The 23,786-nt window shown below is 40.5% G+C and overlaps 1 protein-coding gene across 3 annotated transcripts in view; it reads left to right on the plus strand.

The window, feature by feature from the left end:
• Positions 1–23,786, plus strand: part of SYBU (syntabulin) — a 39,758-nt gene that overhangs the window by 12,706 nt on the left and 3,266 nt on the right. For all 3 annotated transcript variants that reach the window (XM_018077455.2, XM_018077449.2, XM_025895468.2), the window contains 3 exons: positions 1,360–1,557; positions 20,776–20,878; positions 23,320–23,523. In XM_018077455.2, coding sequence (XP_017932944.1) covers positions 1,360–1,557; positions 20,776–20,878; positions 23,320–23,523 — 505 coding nt within the window. The remainder of the gene's footprint in view (positions 1–1,359; positions 1,558–20,775; positions 20,879–23,319; positions 23,524–23,786) is intronic.

Raw genomic sequence — 23,786 nt, forward strand, 5'->3', positions numbered from 1 at the left:
CGCCTTGCTCAGGACTGGAGGCAGGACATGGAGAAATGGGAAGCAGAACATTGAAACAGATGGGTGGGGGTAGAATAACTGGCCAGTCATGAAGGAAAATTGGATCACATGGAAGGATGAGGTTTTTCTACTGTATTGAGGGAGCAGTAGTTAACAGTAGCAAAAGCTGCTCTTTCCTGCAGAGGGGAGGTGGGCAGGGAGGTATTAGATAGATATGGGACCGCCTCATAAATGCGCAGTCATACATTGAATTTTAAATCAATCTGCCCATGCAAAACTCAGTGCAAGATGAAGCTTGACCTAAATTATGAAAAGGGTGGAAGTGGTAAGTGCAATATGGTCATGCAAATTACTTGGCTCAGTTGCAGGTACTTCTTTGGGTTTCATGTTAGGTAAAGATAATGCACCAGGAGAAGATTGCAATTGCATAATTTAGATGACAGCTTTCATTTTGTCCTGGGAAAGAGCAAGTATTTACATTTTTCCAGGAGAGTCAGAGTAGTATGTTTGGTTTTGTTGTGTATCACTTAACCACCATGACTTTTAGAGGAACCGCGATTACTCCAGATTACAGGGGATGTGATTAGATGAAGCAGGGGTTTGATGTGTGGATTTCATTTAGAATCAGGCTTTTTACTTTGCATTCAATTTTTAAGAGCTGGAGTGTTTGTTTCCCCAGAGGTCAGGAACTCGGGTCTGTTCCCTAGGTAGCTGCTGATGCCCTGGAGCGTTGGTGTGCCCTCAGAGGAATTCAGCTTTAAACAAAAGCAGCCTGTGTATAACCCACTCTCTTCAGAACTAGGTACCACACAGACACTTGGTCAAGAATGGAAGAGTTCTGTGTTCACAGTTGCTTTTAAAGGAAAGACAATTTTGAGGAACCCTTATTAATTCCAGTTAAATGAAATTCCTGACTTTTGCATATGGGCTGTAGGTTGTTCTTTTGTGTCTGTTGTTCAGATAGGGGAACACTTCTTGAAGGAGAGCATGTGGCCCATACTTGCCCTGCATCCAGCATGCACTACCCAGTGCATTTTTGTGTCTCATGTATTTTCATGCTATAATGTTCCCTAACCTAGCTAAAGGAATTAATCTTAGATATGAATTTTCATTAGGTAGCCCCTGATTTTGTATTTTGTCAGACTTAGCAAAACAAATACTTGCCCTGTTAGTCTGCCATAAGTTATTCAAGTCTTCTTCACAAAATAGGTGAAACAAGTAGCTTCTCACCAGGTTTCAGAGGCAAGGTTGTGTGTATCACTTACTGTAAAGAGTTGTAGTTCAAACACTCCCTTTTATTCTGCTAACTTTAATGTACTTATTAGTTAAAAATGTTGATGTTTTCCCTTTTCTCTTCAGATGACACTGGCTGTCCTAGTAGCCAGTCAGTATCTCCAGTTAAGACTCCTCCTGATGCTGGAAAAAGTCCAATCAGTTTTTGCACTGGTAGCGATGGAGATTTCTCCAGGAAGAAATTCAGTCCAGGGTCAATGAGTGAAGGGAACATACAGCTGGCTCGATATAAGAAGGACACAAAGACAAGCCTTGTAAAGCCCGGTGAGTATAATTCCTTTCATTTCCTTAATTACACTTTCTAATTGACTGGTACATTTACAGATGTCTACATACATGGCATTGTGCTGCCTGTGATACCACTAATGCTGATAGCAAATAAAAAAAATAGTTGGGTTCTTGCTATGGAGCCACCTGCAAAATGTGAAAACACTATTGGTATTGTCTTTTTCATGGAAATATAATTAATTGACATCTTCACTTTCTTTTATGAGGCTTAATGGTGATGTCAAATAACTGAAATGGATTTTACCATGTTTCATAGTAATTGCACACATATTTCACTTCCCAAAGATAAATGACTCTTAATCTGAAATAAAAGTCTTGTGACAGTCTTAGATTTATTGTTGGATCCTGCCTAAAGTTTAGTTTGCCAGGCTGTGATAGCTCTGGAGATACAACATGTCAGACCAAGGCAAGAGGATGGGCAGTCTGTATGTGGGATTCAGGCGTTTTTGGCCCCAATACTGCACTGGCTGAATCATGAGTGTGTTTCCCTGTGCCTTGGGCTAATGGGCCACCTCAGACCACCAGCTACATCAGCACCTGCTTGTCACACATCCAAGACTAAATACCCTGCTGTGCCATTGGTTGCTGTAATTTTAATGAGTAGATATAAAATATTTTTGTGATTCATGTGCAGGCAGCTCTTGATTACAAATGGTCAGGATATTTGTGCTGTTATTTAATTAATCATGGAGACAGATCTGGCCCTGTACAGAGCCAGCTGCAGAACTGACATGGTTTATCGGCTCAGGTACCTCCTGGTTATATTGTTTCGAGTCATTTCACCTCTGGAAGCAATTTATATACTTTCATGAAAAACCAGCTCAGATTTACCAGTACCATGTTTAATCCAGAAACAGTAGAGAATCTATTGCAAAATCTCTTCACTGGATTGGTCATTCTGATTTACCGCTATCCCTGCAAGTTCTTCAGCTCATTTCATAGCACCATGTTACTTGAGTGTTCCCAGTCTCCTACTGATGTGCATAATGAATGATAGATAATATTTTTTTCAAGGTTTGTTTTCTGTTCCATTAAAATCAAGGAATCTAATGCAGGCAGAATGCAGTGAATGTGTTGTAAGACAGTCAAATCTGCAGCCATGGCTACCACAACAGTTTTGTTTGTGAATATGAACGTGGCTTAGCAAAATGTGGATAATGAATTGCGAAAGTTTGTTTCTACTGGAGAATCCTATACACAAGGAAAAGAGTTATGCAACTTTTTCAATAAATTATTTGTTTTCAATTTTACACTTAAATTGCCTTAAAACTTCAAATTATTAGCCTTTTGCAGTAATAGTCAGAAGTCATATTATTGAATGCATTATTTCAAATCTTTGAATTGCCTTAAAACTTCAAATTATTAGCCTTTTGCAGTAATAGTCAGAAGTCATATTATTGAATGCATTATTTCAAATCTTTGAACAGACTTAATTTAGGTATTTACATATTCTTGTAAGTGGGCCACTATATACCCATCAGTACCTCTGCATTGATCTCTAAGATTGCAAAACTTGTCTCTAGATTTCAAGTGTGTCGATCCTGAAATCTATTAAAACTCTCAGAGCAGCAACTGGGTTCAATTTACAGGGTACTTCTAAGTTCCTCCTGCCAAATATCTCACACTTTTTTTTGTGGAAAGTTTTTCAAAATCATGTCATAGTCAGTGTGAGAGCTGACACAAGTGAGGAACATTTCAGAAATGGAAAGCATGACAGGGGACAGCCAGGGTTCATTTTCCTCAGTGACGGCCACAGAGGTTAATGTGATTCTCTTCCATTGCTATCTTTTGGCTTCAGGTGAATCCAGTCTTTTCCCCATGACCTTCTCTGGCATGAATTTCTAGTGACTTGGAAAGATCTAGCCCTTGTGAAAGAGGAGGCATCACCCTGTAGCAAAACGCAAGGAGTAACAGTGAACTAGTAGAAGGGAGATGGGATACAGGAGGACAATAACAACAATGTGTTATACACGTTGTCATACATAAAGGGAATTGTGCATAATTTTCTCTTTACCAAAATCCTCTCTTGATTTATGGAGATTATTTCATACTTATCTGAAATGTCTTGTGATAATGACCACATAGCATAAGTCACACATGAGAGACAAAAATCTAGACTTCCACTATCTTTTGCCATGTCCTAGACTACATTTTTGTAGGCAAGTACATCAATCAGTGTGCACTTTCAAAATGTCTATCATTTTGCTGAAAATCTATCCATTTCCAGGAGTGTTTTCTTGGAACATGCTGAATGTCAGAAGAAATACATATATAAATATTTAGATAACTCAGGAAATGTCAGAATGGGATAGCACTGAGAATGAACCCTGAGATGTTTTTAAGCTGTTCCCAAGCTCTGATATTTTTCTGCTGTTCTAGTTTCATCACTTCATCTTTCTTTTATGACTTCAAAATACACAAGGTCTTTTCTTTTTCTCTATCAGCCTAAGGTCTTGTTATATGGATCTAAGTCATCTTACTTCTTGAAGTATTAACAAGCTAGATTGGGATATCATTCGTAATTTATGTTGTTTGCATAGAGAACCATACATAATCCTGGAATGCATCTTGCTAAACCTCTAAGATATTTATAATCATGGAGAAATTATAGATTTGAGAGGGTTGATAATTGTTTTTGTTGTGCACTAAATCCAAATCACAGCACTGCAGATGTGAATTTGGCTTAAAACGGTTCCTGCTTTCCCAGGGAAGGAGGGACAGGCCAGGAACATTAAGGATGATATATAACATCCACTCCAGGAGAAAGTTACAAGCCTTTAAATTTCTGGATTTTAAAAGTTGTTTCTTTTGCATGTGATTCACCTATATAATATTAAAAGAAATGCAAAATGTGTTGCAGAAAATGCCCTTGCAAGAAGGCACAAAAATACTTATTTGACATTAGTCTTAGTTTTGTATCAAAATGCTGTGCCGAATCCTACAGTTTTTGTAATTGTATAAACAGGAGCATGAACACTTCTATATATTCACATTCTTGGTGTAGTCCTCCTGCAAGGATCCATCTTGAATTCCTGCAGCTCGTGTCCACATCCTGTTGAGAACAGCAAGAACTGTTTTGCTTCCTTTACCAGTCTTTCTCGTCTTTTTTGACTTCCATTACAATACTTAATGAAAGGAGTCAAAGTCTGGATCTGCAAGCTGCAAAGTACTGATTTCAAAGACATGGATGAAGAAGAGAAACTGTAGTGGTAGTTGTGTCAATAACTTTTAAAAGCCTTGCATGTTTAAACTAACACAGAGTTGTGTTTAAATCTCTGTGAGCGCGAGAATTTGAGAAGGGCACCTGATCAGCTGCCTGTGTTCAGCATTTCTGACAAAGGTCTGGTCTTTCTTGCTTTTGATGTTATAGGTACACTTGGGACAGTTTTGAATGTGCTGAGATTACTGTTGGAGCTGTTTCTTAGAGCCCATGGAACTTCTGAAATTTCACATGAAATGATTAAGACTTAAGAAAAAGCATTAAGGCTGTTCCAAACCCTATCACCCCTTCAGGACCCTGCAGAGTAGAGGTGTAAGCACCACTGCACGAAAGGAGACCTAACTGAGCCACAGTTAAGGTCAGCTCCCAAACCTTGTAAGGACTGGATGTCAGTCATTCACAGCTTGGTTCAGTAATAACCATTCCAGGTAGCAGCAGATTATGCAAAAAAAGTTATTTTTTTTCACTGCTAATAAAACATCTGTCCGTCTATTACTGCATCTGGCTAAAATAGCAACATTTTGGATTACAGTGCTGTCGAACAGCTATGTATTACTTTTCATGAAGGGTGATCACCATTGAGAGTTTAGGCATTAAAACTTTGTTCTGTTCCAACCAGTGGGAAAATCTCAGAGGCTTTCACCACATAGAGCATCTACATTTGTTGGACCATAAGCAATGAGCAGAGATTGAAAAACATGAAATCAAATCTGAACACAAGAAAACAGTTTTTGTACTGTGACAGTGATCACACACTGGCACAGATTGCCTAGAGAAGTTGTGGAGTCTCCAACTCAATTGGATAGGGTCCTGGGTAGCCTGTTTCATCTACTCTTCCTTGAGCAGGGTGTTGGACTAGGTGGTCTCAAAAGGTTCCTTTCACCTCCCAGCGATTCTGTAATCCTGTGTTGCTAGACTTTTTTTCCTTTAAATAGTGAATCACCCAGATCTGAAAGGCACAATTTGTGCTTTTCCTACCCTTTCTTGGCTGTGTAAGTTTATAAAAATGAAAATATATTTAAAAAGTAACTTTTAAGAATCACTATTTAATTTAAAATGCCATTTTACTTCAAGGCAAAGTAAGTAGCGTTGTACTCCACATGTGTTGTCAGAATGATCTTTCCTACTTTTTCCTAGTGAATATATTAAGTCATGAATGAATGAGCTTTGTGGCAGGATATCCCAGTCTGAACGGATTAATCTTTGAAAGCTTTAGAGCTATTAGGATTTTTAGAGGTGAAGCAGAATGTATTGGCTTTATCTGGTTGTTAGTATTTAGTAGGTGCAGGTGCTTTTTTATTCAGTGTTGGAGCTGATAGTGATCAAAAAGGAGGCAAGGGAAATTACCGTGGATGATTGGGAATATTAAGCTTAGATCTTAAATAAGCCAAACATATCAGAGAGAAAATGCAGGTGTTAGCTGCAGATTATCTATTATAAATATCTAGCTGTTAAAATGCAATGCTCTTCTTGATTTTTTAAATTTTGTTTAGTGTCTGGTGTGTGAGGATTAGATTCCCAGGACACTAAATGTCCAGGAACTTATTTCTGGAGGTCCTCTGTTAAAGCTAAGAGTAGTGACTACTTAATCTGTAGTATAAAATTAGAAGATAAGTTTATCCATATTGCCACTCTATTTCTACATGTGTCTGTATTCTAAAGGCAGTCACTTCAGTTATTTTAAAAACAAAACAAAAAGGCTCTGATTTAGGTTATATTCCTGACATCTGGCTGTATCATTTTACAGCTCTTTCGTTAACTCACTCCCTCATTTCAGTATGATAGTGTGGGAAGGAATAACAGTGTCTGGCTCTGATATATATGTATGTATGTGCTTCACTTGAAAAACAGATGAGTTTGTGTGTAAGTTCTGCAAGAGGATTGTCTTAGAGGTAATTCTGGAAATAAACTTCACTCTCAAGAACTTCTTTCTGATTGCAAAAGGATACAAAAGTAGGACTTTACCTTGGTAAGTCTGATAAAATATTAAAAAGATGTGTTTTACTGGTGCATTTATCCAAGAATATTGTATCTGGTATTTTCATGACTTTTGTTCATTCTCTGTACCAAATTTCTGCAAGCAGTGGGAAAAATAATAGAACTGTTGTCCTTGTTGTTCAGCAACAACAGTACAGAATACAAAAATCACATTACAGAATGTGCTAACTTGAACAGTTCCTATGGCATGCAAAGAAATTTATGGTTCTTTATAGCTACTAGCCAGTACTTATTATGTTGAAACCATTTTAAAAATGCCAGTGGTGTACTATGTATTCTGACACAGTCATACTGTTTGATTGTTTAAAAAAACCCAAAACTAAAAAAGAGCAGAAAATGGAAACCCCATATTTGGAGATAGCAAACTGGCTTGACTGATCCCTAAAATATATTGGCATTCTTCATTTTAAAAGCAGAATCTCACGAAAGTGAGAGTGATGAGAAGACTGATGTCTCTCTTTCTGCTGTGACTTATATAGCAGTACTTCATAACCCACATTCCAAGACTGCCCCTTTTCTGTGGGAGGGATAATTAAGAACAAGGATATGTCATGGAACATTTAATCCAGTTACAAGTGCAGTATTTAGTCAGTGTACCCCATGTTCCCATGCTGCAACCAGTCATAACCTTACTTGACTAGTGAAGATGGGAAATTCCATTTCTAGGAATATTCAATTACTTAAATATGTGACTGGTGTCACATGCATAAGAATGCTGAAATTAGGAAATGAGATACACCAGGTTCAGTGTACATTAAATAAATGGTCATGGAACAAAAAAATGTTCTGAAGATGGACCAAATGAAGTGAGTTGATAGAAAATGATGGAACATCTTGCCTGTGACCAATTATAGGTTTTCCCCTTAAAGTATTTGAATTAATAATAATGAATCTCTTTATCTGAACATGTTTATTGTAAAGCATAGATTCTCTGAGGGGTGCAGAGAAGCTTGCAAGTGAAAAGAGGAAGAGCAAAAGCCCAGGTTCCCCGAGTAATTTAAACCAGATGAGAAGAGCTTTATATTTGAGCATTAGATCTCTAAGCAGCTTGGTATTTGGCAAAGAGCAGATACACAATGGTCAATTACTTGTGCTTCTGGAAGGCTTTTGATCTGTTTTTTAAAACAGCACCTTACCAATAAAAAGAGAGGAAGCACTTGAGCATGTGTCATCTTTCTCAGATGTAGGCACATGCTTCATACGCTTCACTTCTGTCTCACACCTGATAGCAGCCACTGTAACCATTCTGACACTCAGATCCAATGAATGCAACATTTATTTCCTGTGCAGTTTTAATCACACTGTTCTCCCTTTCTTATATGTGCATTTCATAATTTTATTTGTGATACTAAAGTTCCTGAGATCTTTTCTAATACAGAGCCTAACAAATACAATTCTTGCAGTTTTCAATCCTATTCCTTTTCTTCAGTTACTTTTGCTTGTCTTCCTTCTCTTCACCTTTCATTTTGGGCCCACAAAAAATAGCTACTGCTGATTTTTCTAAACAAAAATGTTTCTGTATGCACTGAGCCCTCCTGCATGTTTAACTGGTGGGAGCTGCTTTAATTTCACGTCTGTTGCTATGGTGCTGTGTAGATTTGCTTACCTGACCTGCCAGCACAGGGAGTTATTAAGGCCTTGGTTTCACAGGTCCCAGAGGACCAGGCTGTGCTCTGAGGGGAGGCACATGCATATCTCATCCTCCAGGAGCAAGGATGCTGTGTCTCAGTTCAAGCCCATGCCGTCCTCATAGCTTTTGTCCTGGAGTTGAGCCCAGAGGGGTGTTACCCTGTGGAGATTTGGTGACTGTAGCAGTCAGTGCTGTGAGGTCTGGAAGGTGGCCAGCCTGGGAGGTCTGGGGGATGGCGGTGGGGGAGGTGCTGCTGGGGATCTGCCATTTGCAAAGCCCAACCTCCCCAGCATACTGAAGAATGTCTGGGTCCTCATGGCAGTTTTGAATATTTCCTTCTAGTTGGGTCAACAGACACGGTGCAACCAGTAGATCCCAATGGAGCTTCTCTGTCTGGCATAAATCTTGGCTTTTGTGATTCAGAAGAGGTGAAATTTGAATGTACATATCTCCTTAGACAACCTTCAGGAGCTGTGGGCTGTTGATGGGGGCTGACTGGTCCAAGTGACTGGTCCCATTGCTCAAATGACATGGAACAGCTTTAAGAGTTGAATCCGCCATTTCCCTTCTGGGGGTTACATGAACTGTTTTGGAGGTGAGGAAGATGTGAATTCACGGTCTTTAGCCAAGCTGAATAGAGCAGAGATGGCCTGTAATTTATCTGACCTCAATTCCCGATCTCTAATGTAGTGATAATTATCTCTTCCTGCACTAGGGTCCTATTGTGTTTTAAAGGAGGTAGAACAAATGAAACCAGTGAATCTGGTGCATGGTCTTTCTGGCCAAATGTTTAAGCGTTTACTTCAGGATTCACTGGTTATGGTGACTGACTTTCTGTTGACTAAAAATAGGACCAAGGTTGGCTTGGACATGAGTGTCTACATTGGAGACATCCACATTTAGTCAGGTGAATCCTACCCCTATCTCCCATGTTCTCATCACATCTCTGACAATTCTGCTGTTAGCCTTTATTGAAGGCAGGCACAGTCTCTGTGGCTTTTAGTTCTCCTTAGTTCTTTCTTTCTTTTTGGTTTTTTTTTTAATGGAAAGGAAAGTCATTCTTAGATATTCAGTTGTGGGAGAAATTTTGTGCTTGAAGGTCATGCATGGATCTTCAAATAGGTCTTCTCTTCTTCCTCTTCTGTTCATCCCTGATAACCTTAGGCACTCTGTTTGTTCTGTTTCTGAGGACTGCTGCCCAAGCTGCCTAGCACTGCACAGGGAGATTCTGTATCTTATTTTGCACTATGGATTCACAGGAATAAAGTATTTTTAGGGCATAAGCTAACTAAATGGCACTGAAGTGAAACAAGCACTCAGTAACTTCTGAAAGATAATACTGGAATATAACAAGAATACAAATATTTTCAGCAAAAGATGCTTAGAAAGGTAGGTTAAAATTATTAGCATAGTACTACTTTTTTAGTTTGTATTCATATATATTGTCAATTTAAACTTTGAATTTGAACAAATTTGCTTGAATTGATGTGGAAAACATGTTCAAATAGCCAAATGTTTATTTCCATCATGAATAAGCAAAATAACAGCTACAAGTAATGATTTGACTTTGAAGCGTTTTACAGTATTTAACTGCCATTAATCTACCATTTCCTGTTAAAGTGGCATGGAAAAACAATATTTTAATTCTGTGTCACAAATTTTATAATCCACCCCCTTTTGAAAAATTATTTTGGATGGTGCTTAGTAGAGACATAGGCAATTAGTGGTTGGGCTGTGGCCTCTCTAGGCATATCTCTCTTTTTGTTCAGAAGACTCGTAGGCTGCAGCAAGTGCCCAGATGTCTCAGCAAAAACGGAGGATCTGAAAAGGAAGCCAGCATGTTGCAGAGGAGGAATTGGCAAGTAAAAGGTGAAAGCCTGAGTCCTACCTGTCCTACATAGTGACCTGCCCAGATGTGTGCTGGTGGCACAGGCCACCTGCAATTCAGCGTCTTGGACACAAATATTCTGCAGTTACATAATAACTCCTTTGTTACAAAATAAAAATAAATGAATAAATTAGAGAAGGTCCCTGTTACTTAGTTCATTAAAGGAAAAAGAAACTTATCTTTAGACTTGTGTTTCTTTTTGGGGATGGGCTTTAGCACAAAGAAGAGGAGTGCCCTAATACAGGACTGCTGGGCAGGCTAAGGGGATGCAGGGTGTCTGCTCCCAGGGAAGCTGCTCCATTTTAATTTAGTTACTTTTTTACTGGTGGTTTGAAGCCGAGTTCCCAGCAGGCACATCGTAACTCCTTTGTCTCTCCCTCCCTGTCCCATTAATCGTCCTGATACTGCTCCAGACATACAGAAAGTGGGGCAGCCACTGTTAAAGGGAGATTCTCGCCTGAGGATGCCTGCAGCCTCGAGCTTAGCCTGGCACTTGGTCCAGGAGAGAGCCACGGCTCTAACTGCAAATCAGAGTGAGTAGGGGATTTGGATATGGGACTTCTGCAGGGAATGCCTGGGATGCTGCACAGGATGAGATCCCTGCCAGACAATACATCTTTTAGATTCAAATGCCTTTTGGTAGAGATTAAGGTCTCATGGGGCTTGTGGGGACGTGCTCCTGCATCAGGAAGAGGCGGCTGAGGGCCTGGCATAAGAAGAACCCAGGGGTTTAGAGGTCAGGTTTGAAGGAGGTATGGAAGATGGCAATAGCTGTGATCTTTAGTATTAGAAAAAACCTTTTTGTATGGTCAAGCAGGTTTGGTTTTTCATTGGTTTTTTTCCTCTCCTGCTAATCCAGAGTAGAATATGAGCCAAAATGGAGAAACCAATCCTATTCACACTCTTAAGTATTTATTTTAAAATGTGTGTAAGGTCAAGCTAGAACATGCTTTGCAATTTCTATATTTACTGTAGTGATTTTTCTGCTCCTTCTGGCTGTTTTCTGTGGGTTTCAGCCCACTTCACCTCCACAGAAAGAAATACTGTGCATACAAAAGAGGCCATTATGTATCTTCCCTTAGGAGAGGTTTTTTGTGCTCTGCTTTTAAATTACAATCTGTATTATTTATGCCAATGTTTAAAATAGCTTCCTGATTCTCCAGTTAAAGTATTCTGAACCTACTCCAGATACTTTTTACTATGCACAACTCCCACTCACCATCGCTTTTTATTTCAAGTAATTTTTCACAAAATAACATGTATTGCAACCAGAAGCCTGTGTTGCTGTTACACAGTTTTTGTTACAGTTTTCTTGCTGCATTCCTCCTTCCATGATATACCATGTTGCCAGTGTTCATTTTTATCTTAGAATGCACAAATTGCATTCTCTTAATCTCTCTTCATAAACAGTGCCCTGTAATCCTGTTATCATTATTGTTGACCTTTTTTGGAATTCCTCCATGTTATTAATGCCTTTTTAATGAGAATCCTGGGATTTAAACTGTTTTCTGAGCAATGTTTACTCAAGAATTGATAGATTATTTCCTTTTCTATTTTCCCTTACATTCCCTCTTTCTTTTTTGTCTGATATCTTACTATGTTCAAAGAGGAGCCATGTAAATAACTGATTTGAGGGTTGCTGCCAAATCAAAACATTAAAGAAAATCTTCATTTCAGACTGAACAAAGACCATATTCAATCTGAAATATTTTGAATTTTTGGGGAGGTTTTTTTTTATGTTTTTATTGCCTTTTTAAAATAATAAAGAAATTTCTTAGTTTTATAATTAAAGCATCATTTCAAACAGAAAGTAGTGGTTTTCCATTTTCTGCGCATGTTTGACTTCAAATAGTTTCAGTGTTCTCAGATCTTTGTTTTGTTGTGACCAAATTACTACCTAAAATATTCGTTTCCCTCAGAGTCATTACTTTAAATACTTTTTGAGCAATATTGAGAGAATTGGCCTATATATTCCTTGTGTTTGTATATCTGTATTTATACATAGGCATGGAAAGCTAAGGGAATGCCTTTAGTCATGCAAATCTCACTTATATGATTTCACTGTGCCATAAAGACATCGTGTGAGTAGGTGGTGATTGGGCTCTGAAGTGGAAGGTCAGTCATAAACAACTTACTAGGTCTTTGCAGATATTCATAATTTTGAACTCTTGGCTGGTTTAAGCAGTGGTATTTCTCTTGCTTTTATGTACCTAGATAATCTAAATCCCGACAAAGCCGTGGTTTAGATATCTTCACTCTCTTTTGGTTCTCACTTGAAGTTAATGATTCTGAGCTTGGGAAGAACCCAGGAGAAAGGAAAAATGCATGTCCAGGCCCTGTTCCAGTAAAGAAACCACAATTAATAATCATAAATAAAACTCAGCAGCCAAAAGAAGAACTAGATAGAGATTGTCCAACTCATCCCAAAACTTTAGATGGCACAGCTTTGTTCTCTCAGATGTGTTGTGTGCAGGGGTTGAGTGGGGCTCTCCTGATGGAGGTGGGAGCTGTGGGAAATGGATATCACCCATGTAGGAGGGTTAATGAAGACATGCATTCCAAACTGAGTGGTTTTACTGAGGAGCTGGAGAAGAAGGCCTGATAAGCTGAAATGACTAGAACTGCATCTCTTTATCAAATTCTTATTGCTGGATGCAGTTCCTGGAGGTGTGATGGGGAGATGACGTGCAGCCTCCTCCTTTATTTCAAAGCTAAACATGTCTCTAAAAATCCCAGGTGGATCCTTTCTTTCCCCAGCAAAGCAGGCAGCATAAAAGAGCTTTCCTTGAACTTGTTTTGTGTGGAACCTGATTTATGTGGTGTAGTGTGAAACACCCACCCTGGTCTTTAGAAAGAGACACCAAACTGTTCAGCACTTTTAAAGCTGACCTGTTTCTAGGCATGCCCAGAAACAAGAGTTTAGCAGAGCTGAGAAGCTTTGTTAATTGAGACTGGTAGGTTGTGTTTCTGAGTTGAGATGGCAGTGCCACTTCCACAATTCCCCTGCAAGCTGGAGACCTGGCCTCCTTTCATACATCCAGTCTCTAGCCACTGCAAGGTGAACATCACTTCCCCAAGGAGCCTTTTATGTGACATAACTAAATAGTAAATGTACTTTCTAACAGTGTGTCTTAGATATACCGTTACATAAAATGTATTTAAAAGAAAAGAAAATTCTGGCAAACTTGTTTCATATTTTATTAATATTACAAGCCTTGTCTTGCTTCCATGCTGAAGCACTTCATTACAGGTCTGTGTTCTACCCTTCTGAAATTCTGTAAATAATAGGAAGCTGTTGACTTTTGAAATCTGGGCAGGCTGTGACTGTTTGCTAGAGCTGGTGGAATACAGTTTGACCACAAACCCACAAGGATTAATAAGCTGAAAAAGCACAGACTTCTTGTCTGTCATTTGTGCTTCTTAACAGTAAGAGTGCTGTTGGGGGGGAAAAAGCAGCAAATAACAGCAGTCATATCTTGAAATGCATTGCCTTCAGACCTACCTTGGCTTTGTTACTGTAAAAAAGGTAATTTAGGCAACCAATCAATATACTGGGTTAGGTTTTACTGTTCTTTTCTATAGATGACACTTGAACTTTAATAGTTTTTTATAATCAGTAAATATTTGATTAGCTTATGACAAATTTTGCTTTTCGTTCTGAAACTGCAGGGTTGTTTAGTCAGTTACCTCCCAGATATATTTATCCTTCCAGTGTTTTTTTCTTGCCTGTTGAAAACATGTCAAACTGATTTAAAATGTTTTATGCACATTATAATGAAAGCCATATGTCTTGTATTAAGGGTGACTGTGCAAAAGTTTTCAGTTGAATTGGGTTTAGCATGTGATTTCATGCATTTGCATATGTGCTGTGCACGTGTGCCTGAGCAGCTCATTGCTGTGTCCCAGACAGCTTCTCTCCTCCTTATGCATGGGAACCAGATTTAGGATGTGTGTTGAAGAGGCCTCTGAAAGCCCTTTGCTAAACTTCTGCCACCCATGTGATGGGAGGGCTGGGATCTTTTCCCAGTCTGTGATGGACTTTTCTGCCTTTCTGTGTACTGCTAAGTCATCCCTGCCAGAGATGATATTTTCCAGTTTCTAAAAATACTTCTGACCAACCGATCCATTTCCCTTCAAACAGACCAAATAGTACTACCAGGTACATAAAAAATCTCCCAAGGTGACACTACATTCTTGCTTATAAAAAATACTTGTCCTTAGGTGGATTTAGAAATATATTTTATAAAACTGTTGAATGCAAGTTGAGTGTCATGTACAACTCTCACTGTACTTTTTGAACCTCCAGTCTCAATGTTTGTGTTGAGGTTGGTGTAGGAAAGCAGCATCCTTCCACCTCTGATAACAAAGAACCTTTTTGTTTGAACATGAAGATAAGTTCTCCAGATTGTTCCCTTCTGCTCCATGAGCATATGTTCCCCCTAACAAAGGTCACTTCAGGCTGAGAAGAGTAAATTTATGGGAGCCATTTTTAAGGTGGTGTTGGAATGGGTCAAACTGCATATAGAAGCATGAAAAAAATAATTAGGTGAGGTTGATTTCTATATGAAGAATCTCCTTTAGATACATAAAGCATCAAAAAACTCCAACTTGTAATGCTCTTTGTCTGTTGCAACATCCGCTTGTGGCTGCTCTACAAATCCATGAATTAAAAACAATTAGGAAAAACACAAGCCCAGATCATAGTGATATGCAGAATATGCATGATGGCTCTCAGCCAATATCAGTAATTAGTTTGTAGTGACTGTGTTTTGAGAGAAGAGCTTGATTGATTGTGGTTTCACAGCATACTAAATCACATTCTGTATTCATGTTGAGATCTGCAGTGCTTATAATTTGCATTAGTGTGGCTCAGATTACTACCAAAACTATAGTACTTAGATGAGATCAGAAAACTGCTTAATGGGATAAATTTTAATTATTTGATAACAATCCTTCCAAAGTAAGAAGCATAAGCAAGAAAGATGAGCAAAAATCAAGATAAATAATAATTTTTAAAAGCACATTTAGATTCAAACACAGGGAAGCAGGATCTGTGTAGCAGTCCTTCCCTAAAGTCTTCTGTCTGCTCTTGGATCTCCTCACCCGGAAGGTTTGAACAATTTATAGAGAGCCAACCAAGAGCTATGCCTCACATCCCGTCTGATTGCCTCTTTTCCAGCTGTGTTGTGCCAGAGCTGAGCAGTTAGAACTTGAGGAAAAGATCTGTGTTCAGTGCCCTCCAATGTGACCTACTGGGCATCCTCTACTTCTTCCCCTGACTCTGGACCTCATTATAGTGGAAAATACATAGAGGCAGAGGCAGAGTGTGGGGGAGCAGCTTCTGTCACCCAAAGATTAGAGCAGTCCACATGGAGGAGAGCTGTGTCCTGTTCCTTGCTCCCAAGGTTACATCTGGTTTTACCCAGTTACTGTTTGGTGTGAAATATTATAGTTAAATCCAAGATAAGAGCCTCATATATAGAAGTAAAATAAGTACTAAGTCAAAGGCCAGGGACTGGAACCCATCTATGGTCTTGACAGTGTGAATTCAGTGCATTTCCCACTAAGAGACCTTGCTTTTGAAATGGATCATTTTTAAGGGTTTCATCTGAAGAAAAGCCTGAAATGCTAAAGCAAGACTTCATCACTTCTTTACAGCTTCTTTTTCTTACATCCATCCATGCATGTGGCTTTCTTTCCTAGATTGTTTGTGGTGTGCAAAATCAATCTTGCAGGAACAACTCCATATTAAATAGAAAAATAAAAGCAGTGTTAATGTTTCCTGGATATATACTGCTTATGCTGTAAAATATTGGAGGTAGAGATGTAGCTGCAAGTTAAATATCTCAAGATAAATTAAACCAAATCTCTTACAAATACAAGTCTTTTCAGTAGCAGATATTACAACTGAATTCACTCTACTTTTTCAGCTGCTTCTAATGATTTTTCTGGGAATTTTTTTATGCAATCAGGCCCAAATTCTGTCCCTGGGGTCTCTAAATAAAGCTCTCTAGGGAGACAGCTTGCCACCTATTCCTCTAGTAGCTGCACCAAAGTGGTGAAAATGTTTGCTTATTCTGGTCTCTTTGCTGTATAACAAGGTGCTTATGAAGGCAAGAAGGTTCAGCAAATTTAAGTGCTTTACATTTTGAGGACAAGCTGTATCTGTCAGCACTGTTTTATTTACAGCTCTGTTTCCCTGACTATACGCAAAACCTGCTTAAGACAGATATACCTATAAAGAGGTCATGTTTATGGAGTCAGAAATAGATAAGCTTTGTGGTTTATATACTTTGGCAGCTATGAAGCAATGGTGAAGTTGCAAATAGGAAAGACATACACAAAAACCAAAATTTTAATAAGCCCATATGCATTCTGAGTTTGGGGAGTCCAGTTCTGCTGATGAGCTGTCAGTGTTCCTGTCACAGATATTGCTTGAATTTTTTCCTTTTTACCTAATTTTAATCTAGTATTTTGATGGCAAATGGGCAACAAAAGGCACACAAGAAATTCTGAGCTTTATTCTTACAGAAGGAAAAACATTAAATGCTAAAGTGCAAGCAAAATTTTAAGATTTTGTGGCCAGAAGACCATAGAACAAAGTCTCCAAGCATCTGTAATGGCTAGAAATAGAAGACTGGGATGCCATACTCCAGGAGTTCATGTGGGGTTGTTGTGTGATCTTGTGTAAGAAGGTTTGACATGGTATTTTTGTGCTAGCATACTGTTCTGGTAAGCCTGATGTACCTAATCTGTTCTACCTGTAAAAGCTGTGAATGCAGTGTGTGATACAGTCACTGTACTGTGTCGTTGTCCTTGCACTATGGCTGAGGCAGTGCAGAGGGTAGAGTTAAAGGTGAGGCTTTTCTACACCCAAGACGTAGGCGTGGTGGCTGCCCGGCACCAGTGGGATAAACACGCAGTAGTGCCAGCTGGAGGCGTACTGGCCCTTGCACAAGGAGCTTTCTGCATCTCCTCCATCCCGCCCCGAAATCTGTAATTGCATCACATGCAAGGGGGGAAATTTGCCCTGGAGGCATTCGTAGTAGGTTTCCCCGTGGATTCCTGTGCTGCGGCAGGACAGCATGAGCTCCCTGAGCCGTGGTCGCAGATGAGCACACGCGGCTGCAGCACCATCATCGCCCTCCCTGCCTCTGCCTGGGCTGTGCCGGCCCGCGCTGCCCGCACGCCTCGTCACAGCTCCCTTCTTGTCCCTCCGTGTCAGCTGAGCTCGGTGACTGTCGCGATTCCGTCAGGGCAGGAGGAGACGAAAAGGCAGCACAAGGCGTGATGCTGCCTGAAGCGCACTCTTAGCTCTGGACCACTGCCCATGGGGCAATAAAGTGCAGGGACAGCACTAGACACTACAAGATTTCACTCCTGCTTCTCAGATACTCATTCCCGGCAAGCAGCAATCCTGGAAAATGTGACGGTACTTTGCTGGCCATCCTTGTGTTGTCCCTCCCACTGCACAGCGCAGTACACAGCTCCACTGCCATGGCGTGGGCGTGCTGCTGCTCGGAGCCCGCTGCCAGGCGGGGGAGGCCGGAGCGAGGGGCTTCCCAGCATCGCATCCCGGGCTGGCTCGGCTGCCGGCAGGCTCTGTGCGCTGCGACACTGGTGGCTGCAGCACGGAAGAATATGTATGAATGAATTCCAAAGGAGACACCGTCGAAGCTGGTGACTCAACCTGTAGCATCTTTTGCAGGAAAGGGTTAGTAAGACCTTAGCAGGAAAGTCTCCGGTCAGAGTTAAACAAGTGTTCTGGCCAGTTAGGAAAAAGCAATGTGGTTTTGAGAAATGTCAGTCTCTTTCATGGCTAATGCTGAATTAGTGGGCTGTTCTGGGGCTTTTGCAATCGCATTGTCAGTAACAAATATAGTCAACAGGCATCCTTAGGGAGCTCTCAGCCTGGAGAATGGCGTTAGGGGAACGAGAGGTCATGTTCAGCTCCTGCTCACATTGCTGTTAGATAAGGAGTTTCACCTTTTTGTTAAAATATTTGTTAGACAGAAGTTACCCAGGAGAATATGTTGCAATTGACGTTTTATGGATAGATGCCATGTTGTTTTGCTCAGAGATGTCTACCAAATGGGAGAAAATGTTTTTTAAAGACTCCTAATAGCATTGCTGTCAAGCACTGCTACACACAAAATTGGCTTGAACATCACTTACACACTTGGAATCATTACTAGCAGTGACCCCTTTAACTTATAAAATGTTCTCAAAGATCCTATAAATAGCCACATGTCTAATTTTAAACATAAGTAGTCTCTTATGCTAAGTGTTAAGCTTGTGTGTAGCTGTTATTAGAACGGGGGCTAGAAAGGTTAGTTTGTGCTTTGCAGACACAGTTCCTGGTCTCAGATGCAGCTCAGTCTTTCCGAAAGCTCTGCTGTTGGTGTGGTTGTGTTTTCAGGCTCCGGTGGCTCTTATCAGCTGTGCCAGCTTCTGCAGCTCTTGGTGCTCCAAGCCAGGCAGGTCAGGGAGAGGCAACTGTTAAGCCTTGCTACCTTGAAATGCTTTCGATAGCGAGATCTGATTATGATGTGATCTACTTACCCAGAGATGAGCCTTGACTGGGGCTCCTGCTCTCTGTGCTGCAGCCAGGACTTGCCTTGGGAAAGCTGCTGGTGTCTTGCAAGCGCAGGAATGTTTTGGGGACCTAAACTCCAGAGGTACGACATCCATGTGACATGTTTACCTGCTCAGGCCTTGTTTGGAAAAGTAGTTTGGGGTGTAGTGTGGTACTGGGATAGTATTTGAAGTGTACTTTAGTCTTGTAGATGGGAATGTTTTGTTTATCAGGAAAACTCTGTTGCAGCTTTGGACATCATGATCATTTTGCCTCCCCAAGGAGAGGGTCACTGACATCTGCATCTGTAGACATGATATAAATACCCTGTGAAACCAAGTGGCTTTGCTGCTCTCCCTCCTCTTGCAAATTTGTACGCAGCTCTGATCTGGTTACAGCTGTGACTATTTGGGTTTGATTATCGGGGGTGTTGTACGGGACAAAGAGCTGGTTAGAGGTGGTAGAGCTGGGTCCCCAGGATCCCCTTTTGAAGAGATAAGCTTTGCATCTGAGCACTTTGAAATTGGGCTGAGGAATATTCTGGGCTGGGCTGATGAAGAGGCACAGAGAAGCGGGGGCTGGTCTTGGACCTGATGAGGTAGGGAAAGTATTGGGTTAAATCCAAGCATGCCTGATCCTAGGGCCAGTTGCTAAGTTTTGCCAGATGGTAAGCATGGTTGCTGGCTGTCTCAGCCTCTTTAAGGCTGTGAAGCCAGGCTCTGAAGGCCTTTTCCCAGTCCCAGGTATTCTGGGGTGCAAGGTGCGCCCATCACCATCAGCTTGCGAAGAATTTAAGAGAGACTGAGCACTTGAAGGTCTGTCTGCCACAGTGGGGATGGTGGTAGCTGCAGCTATATCTCCCCTATATGGAAAAGATAGCAAAAATGGTAAGTTTGCAGCTGCTGTCTGGGGATATTTGTGCATGGGACAGCACCCAGAAATTCGCAGGTGGGAGATGCTCCCCCTGATTAGCTGCTTAAAGGATGTTGGAAAGTTATTTCCATCCCCTCGGCTGAAGTCACCATTCACTATTGTGGCTCTACAGCAAGAGACTGGGGTATGGCTTAGGACATTTGCCATTTGAGTGACAGACTGGAAAAAATTTCTAACTTTGAGGTGTTGTTTTTTTTCTCCAGAGAGTAAGACTTTCTTAGTATATCTACCTACTACTGACCTTAGCAAAATGAGAGCAGTTTTCCTTGTATATGCCAGAGCTTGGGAAATAAAAACCATGATGCATAGAAAATCAGTCATCAGAAAGATGACTTAGTAACTGAGAAGGACTTGAGAGCTACATGTGGTTTTGGATTATTTTAAAGTTATTAGAACTGCCTCACTATGCTTCTGCACTACATGAAACCTGTTCGTGTGTATACATACATATATGAATACCCTGTTAGCCTATGCTCATCTATACTTATATACATGTATGTGTATGTCATCTCAGAAACCAAAATAGAAGCAGGAAGCAGTGTTTCTGTATGGTTTAAAGCATGAGAAATATCCAGTTACAATTGTGTGTTTATAATCACTGTGCTCCTTAAGGAACCACGTGAACAGCCTCATTCTTCTATTGATGGCTGCAAGAAAACAAACAGGTTGTCACAACAAGTGTTCCTATCCAAGTCCTAAAATGGCTTCTGTAGCGTGAGGGTTTTGTGTCCAAATGTTTCTTCTGTTCTTGTTGAAGTGTCAGTTCTGAAGAAATACTGAAAATCTGGAACAAATCCAGTACTTGTCCTCAGGGATGTTTGAAAATCCATGCAACTTCTGAAATTCACCCAGAACAGACAAAGGAAGGATGCTTGTGATTCACTGTTATTTTGAAAACAATCTGAGTTATAATTTCCATCATGTTTTTACTCTTCCCTTTTCCTTTCCAGGCAGTGAAGCTGATTTTAGCTCTTCAAGCAGCACGGGCAGTATTTCAGCACCTGAAGTCCATATGTCTGCTGCTGGAAGCAAAAGATCTTCTTTTTCTCGCAAGTAAGCAAAGCAATTTTTACTGAATATTGCCAGTATGAAGATAGACTACTGTGTAAGGTCTTGCATTTTAAAACAATCAGGATAGGACTAGGCTCTTGGGTAGCACACTGATGAGAACTGTGAAATAAGAAAGGAGAATTCTGTATTTGGTGCACAAAAATTGTCCATATGCCAGATCAGCCGACTGCTGGGGTTTTTTTGTGTATTCATAACAAGTATAGGAGATACAACTTGGTAAGGAAGAAAAGGCATTGGCTGCAGTGGAGAAGAGAGCAACTGGGTTTATGTTAGTTAACAGCAGTACTTGTAGCCAGTTAATCTAAACCTTTTGGTCTTATCACTTTGTTTTATCTCTGTCATAAATTATCAGCTTGGCATACACCCTTGAGATCATGATCTCATTTTTTTTAGGAAGAAGTAGACAATATTGCCTTTGATGGTTTTTTGTTGGGTTGTTGGGGTTTTTTTCTGAAATACCCTTGCCCAACCTTTAGATAACCACAACTATATACATTTTTTTTTTTAAATCATGTTTCTAAATGAACCTTTCATGAAAGATTTCTGTAAGATTTCTCCCTGTCGTGTGTGAATGGCAAATTCAGACAGCTTGCAAATACAGGGGCACTGGGATGGAGCAGCACACATTGTGTTCTGCCCCCGCAATCCCTGCTGGTTATATTTTGCGGAGTAGGAGGAAAGAGTTCAAATTGACAGGACTGGTTTCCTGCCCTTTGTGAAAGAGCTGGCAGGCAGCCTGGGACCGGCAGCGGGATACTCGTATGCTTGAGTCCCACAGACGTCTTCATGGTTGCAATGTGCCCCAGCATACAGAGATTGTCAGAATGATGCTTAATGAGTGGTTTCCTATCTGTATCATGAGACTGCTAGAAAAATAAACATTACTTACGCTCTCTCTAGATTACATCTAACAAGTAAAGTTACTGGCTGTGGGAAAAAAATGGTACTAAGTATAATCTGAAGCCCTAAAATCACCTTACTCTCAGTAAGATTGATCACCTTACTTTCACTAAGATTATTTATCATTTCATGTACTACTTTGCATTTTAATATAACTTTAAATTAGAGCATAATGACCTACTTCACTGGACAGAAGTCCTCTCTAATAAGGCTCCTTCAGATACATTGCTGTGTGAAGCCTGTGCAAGTTCTGCTGCACACCAGAGCTGATGATACACTGTATTAAGTAGAAAGAGATATCTCCTTTGCAATATGTTCTTTTTTAACTGTTTGACTTAACTCACTATGAAACATTTCAGTGTTGTCACAAACCACAGTCCTGCATTTCATAGTAAAATAATTATAAAATCACCCAAACCACAGCAGTGTGATGAAGGTTCACAGCAGCCACTCAACCATCTGTTCCTTATAAACTGTTCCATTTGCAGAGAAGGAGGGAAACCAAGTGAAACAATTTAAAGAAGAGATGATGCTTCATAGTTCTGTGGTATTTAAATTTTTATGTTCAAGTCTTCTCTTTCGCTGAATGGATTTAATTTTTTCTGGTTTGTGGGGGTTTTTTGTTTTTGTTTTTGTTTTAGGGGTTTTGTTGGTTTTTTTTTTAACCTGCCCTTTAATTACCATTTAGAAGAACAACTTCCACAGAGAATGAAGGAAGCAGTGTAGTAGTGCAAGATGACAAATCAAGGAGGCAGGAGAGTAATGCATCCCAGGAAGCTGTCCTCAGAGTGCTCCAGCCCTTGGGCAGCTGTCAGGCAGTGAGGGTACCAACTCATTTCAAGCAAACACAGTTGATAGATTATTTAATAAAGAGTGGGAAAAGGAAGGTAGATACGTATGAGAAAAACTGGGTGAAAGAAAGAAAAGGCTGTGTTTCCTACTGTCTATTTTAATACTATTTCAGCCTGCTCTCTGTGGAGTTCAAACGATATCTAAGCGAATGAATAGCTGACCATGACAGATGAAGCACCCACTATGCCAAAGGCAGAAAAGAACAGTGGCCCAAACAAAATCTGTTTTCACTGCACGCTGTGATCCCTCAGGCTGCTTGCCGAGGAGCATGAAAGCAGCCTTACAGCAATCCTCCACATGCAGGCACCGCTCCACAGGCCTGGCCAGGGAAAGCTGAAGTGTGGTTCTTTTGGCATTAGTCCAGACCACAGTCCTCTCATTACTTAAAGGAGATTCAGAGAACATGGATGATCTGACAGAGTCACTGGGAACTGTGCTGTCCACAGAGAAATGTGAAAATGGCTGAGGTCTCCCTAGATCACGTAATTCAGACTGAGACCACCCCAGTCAGTGAAAGAACATGCACTGTCTGATAACATCAGGACTTTATTTCCTTCCGGCCACTCACTTATTTCTCTGGTTTAGCGTTTAGAGAACTTTGTGTGTAAAATGAGACATATAATGGGTTCTGTGATGAGGATAATGCTTTCACCATTTCGGTTCTCTTCCAGTCGTGGCCCTTATGGTCGGAATAACGGATCCTTGTCCTACAAGTCTGGAGCCAGCCCACCTGCTTCCCATGGAAAGGACCCTTCGTCAACACTGTGCAAAACCCATCTGAATCCTGCTAATATCCATCAGAGTTACAGGGCTTCTTCAGCCAGCAGCAGCAACTCAGGCTCATACAAAGGAAGCGACAGCAGCCCAGTGATGAGGTAAGTCTGTATTTCAGCCTCCCGGTGTTCATCGCGCTGACTTACCCTCTCTACACTGTAGTGTGGGATCAGCTATAGGAGTTGTTGCGCAGATGACCTTGTTCCTCAGCATAGGTGTGATTCCTCTTATTGCTGGCTTGAGAGTCAACAGGGTGCTCCATACCATGTAAAAGCCTTATTGTTTCACCACCGTAAAATTCAAGTTTACTGTACGTCAGAGCCCTTTGCAGTTGGTTTTCACTCCAAGGCAGGCTACTTCATGC

Source organism: Manacus vitellinus, unplaced genomic scaffold (genome assembly GCF_001715985.3).
Source record: "Manacus vitellinus isolate BGI_N305 unplaced genomic scaffold, ASM171598v3 scaffold_1_pilon, whole genome shotgun sequence".
NCBI classification, from domain to species: Eukaryota; Metazoa; Chordata; class Aves; order Passeriformes; family Pipridae; genus Manacus; species Manacus vitellinus.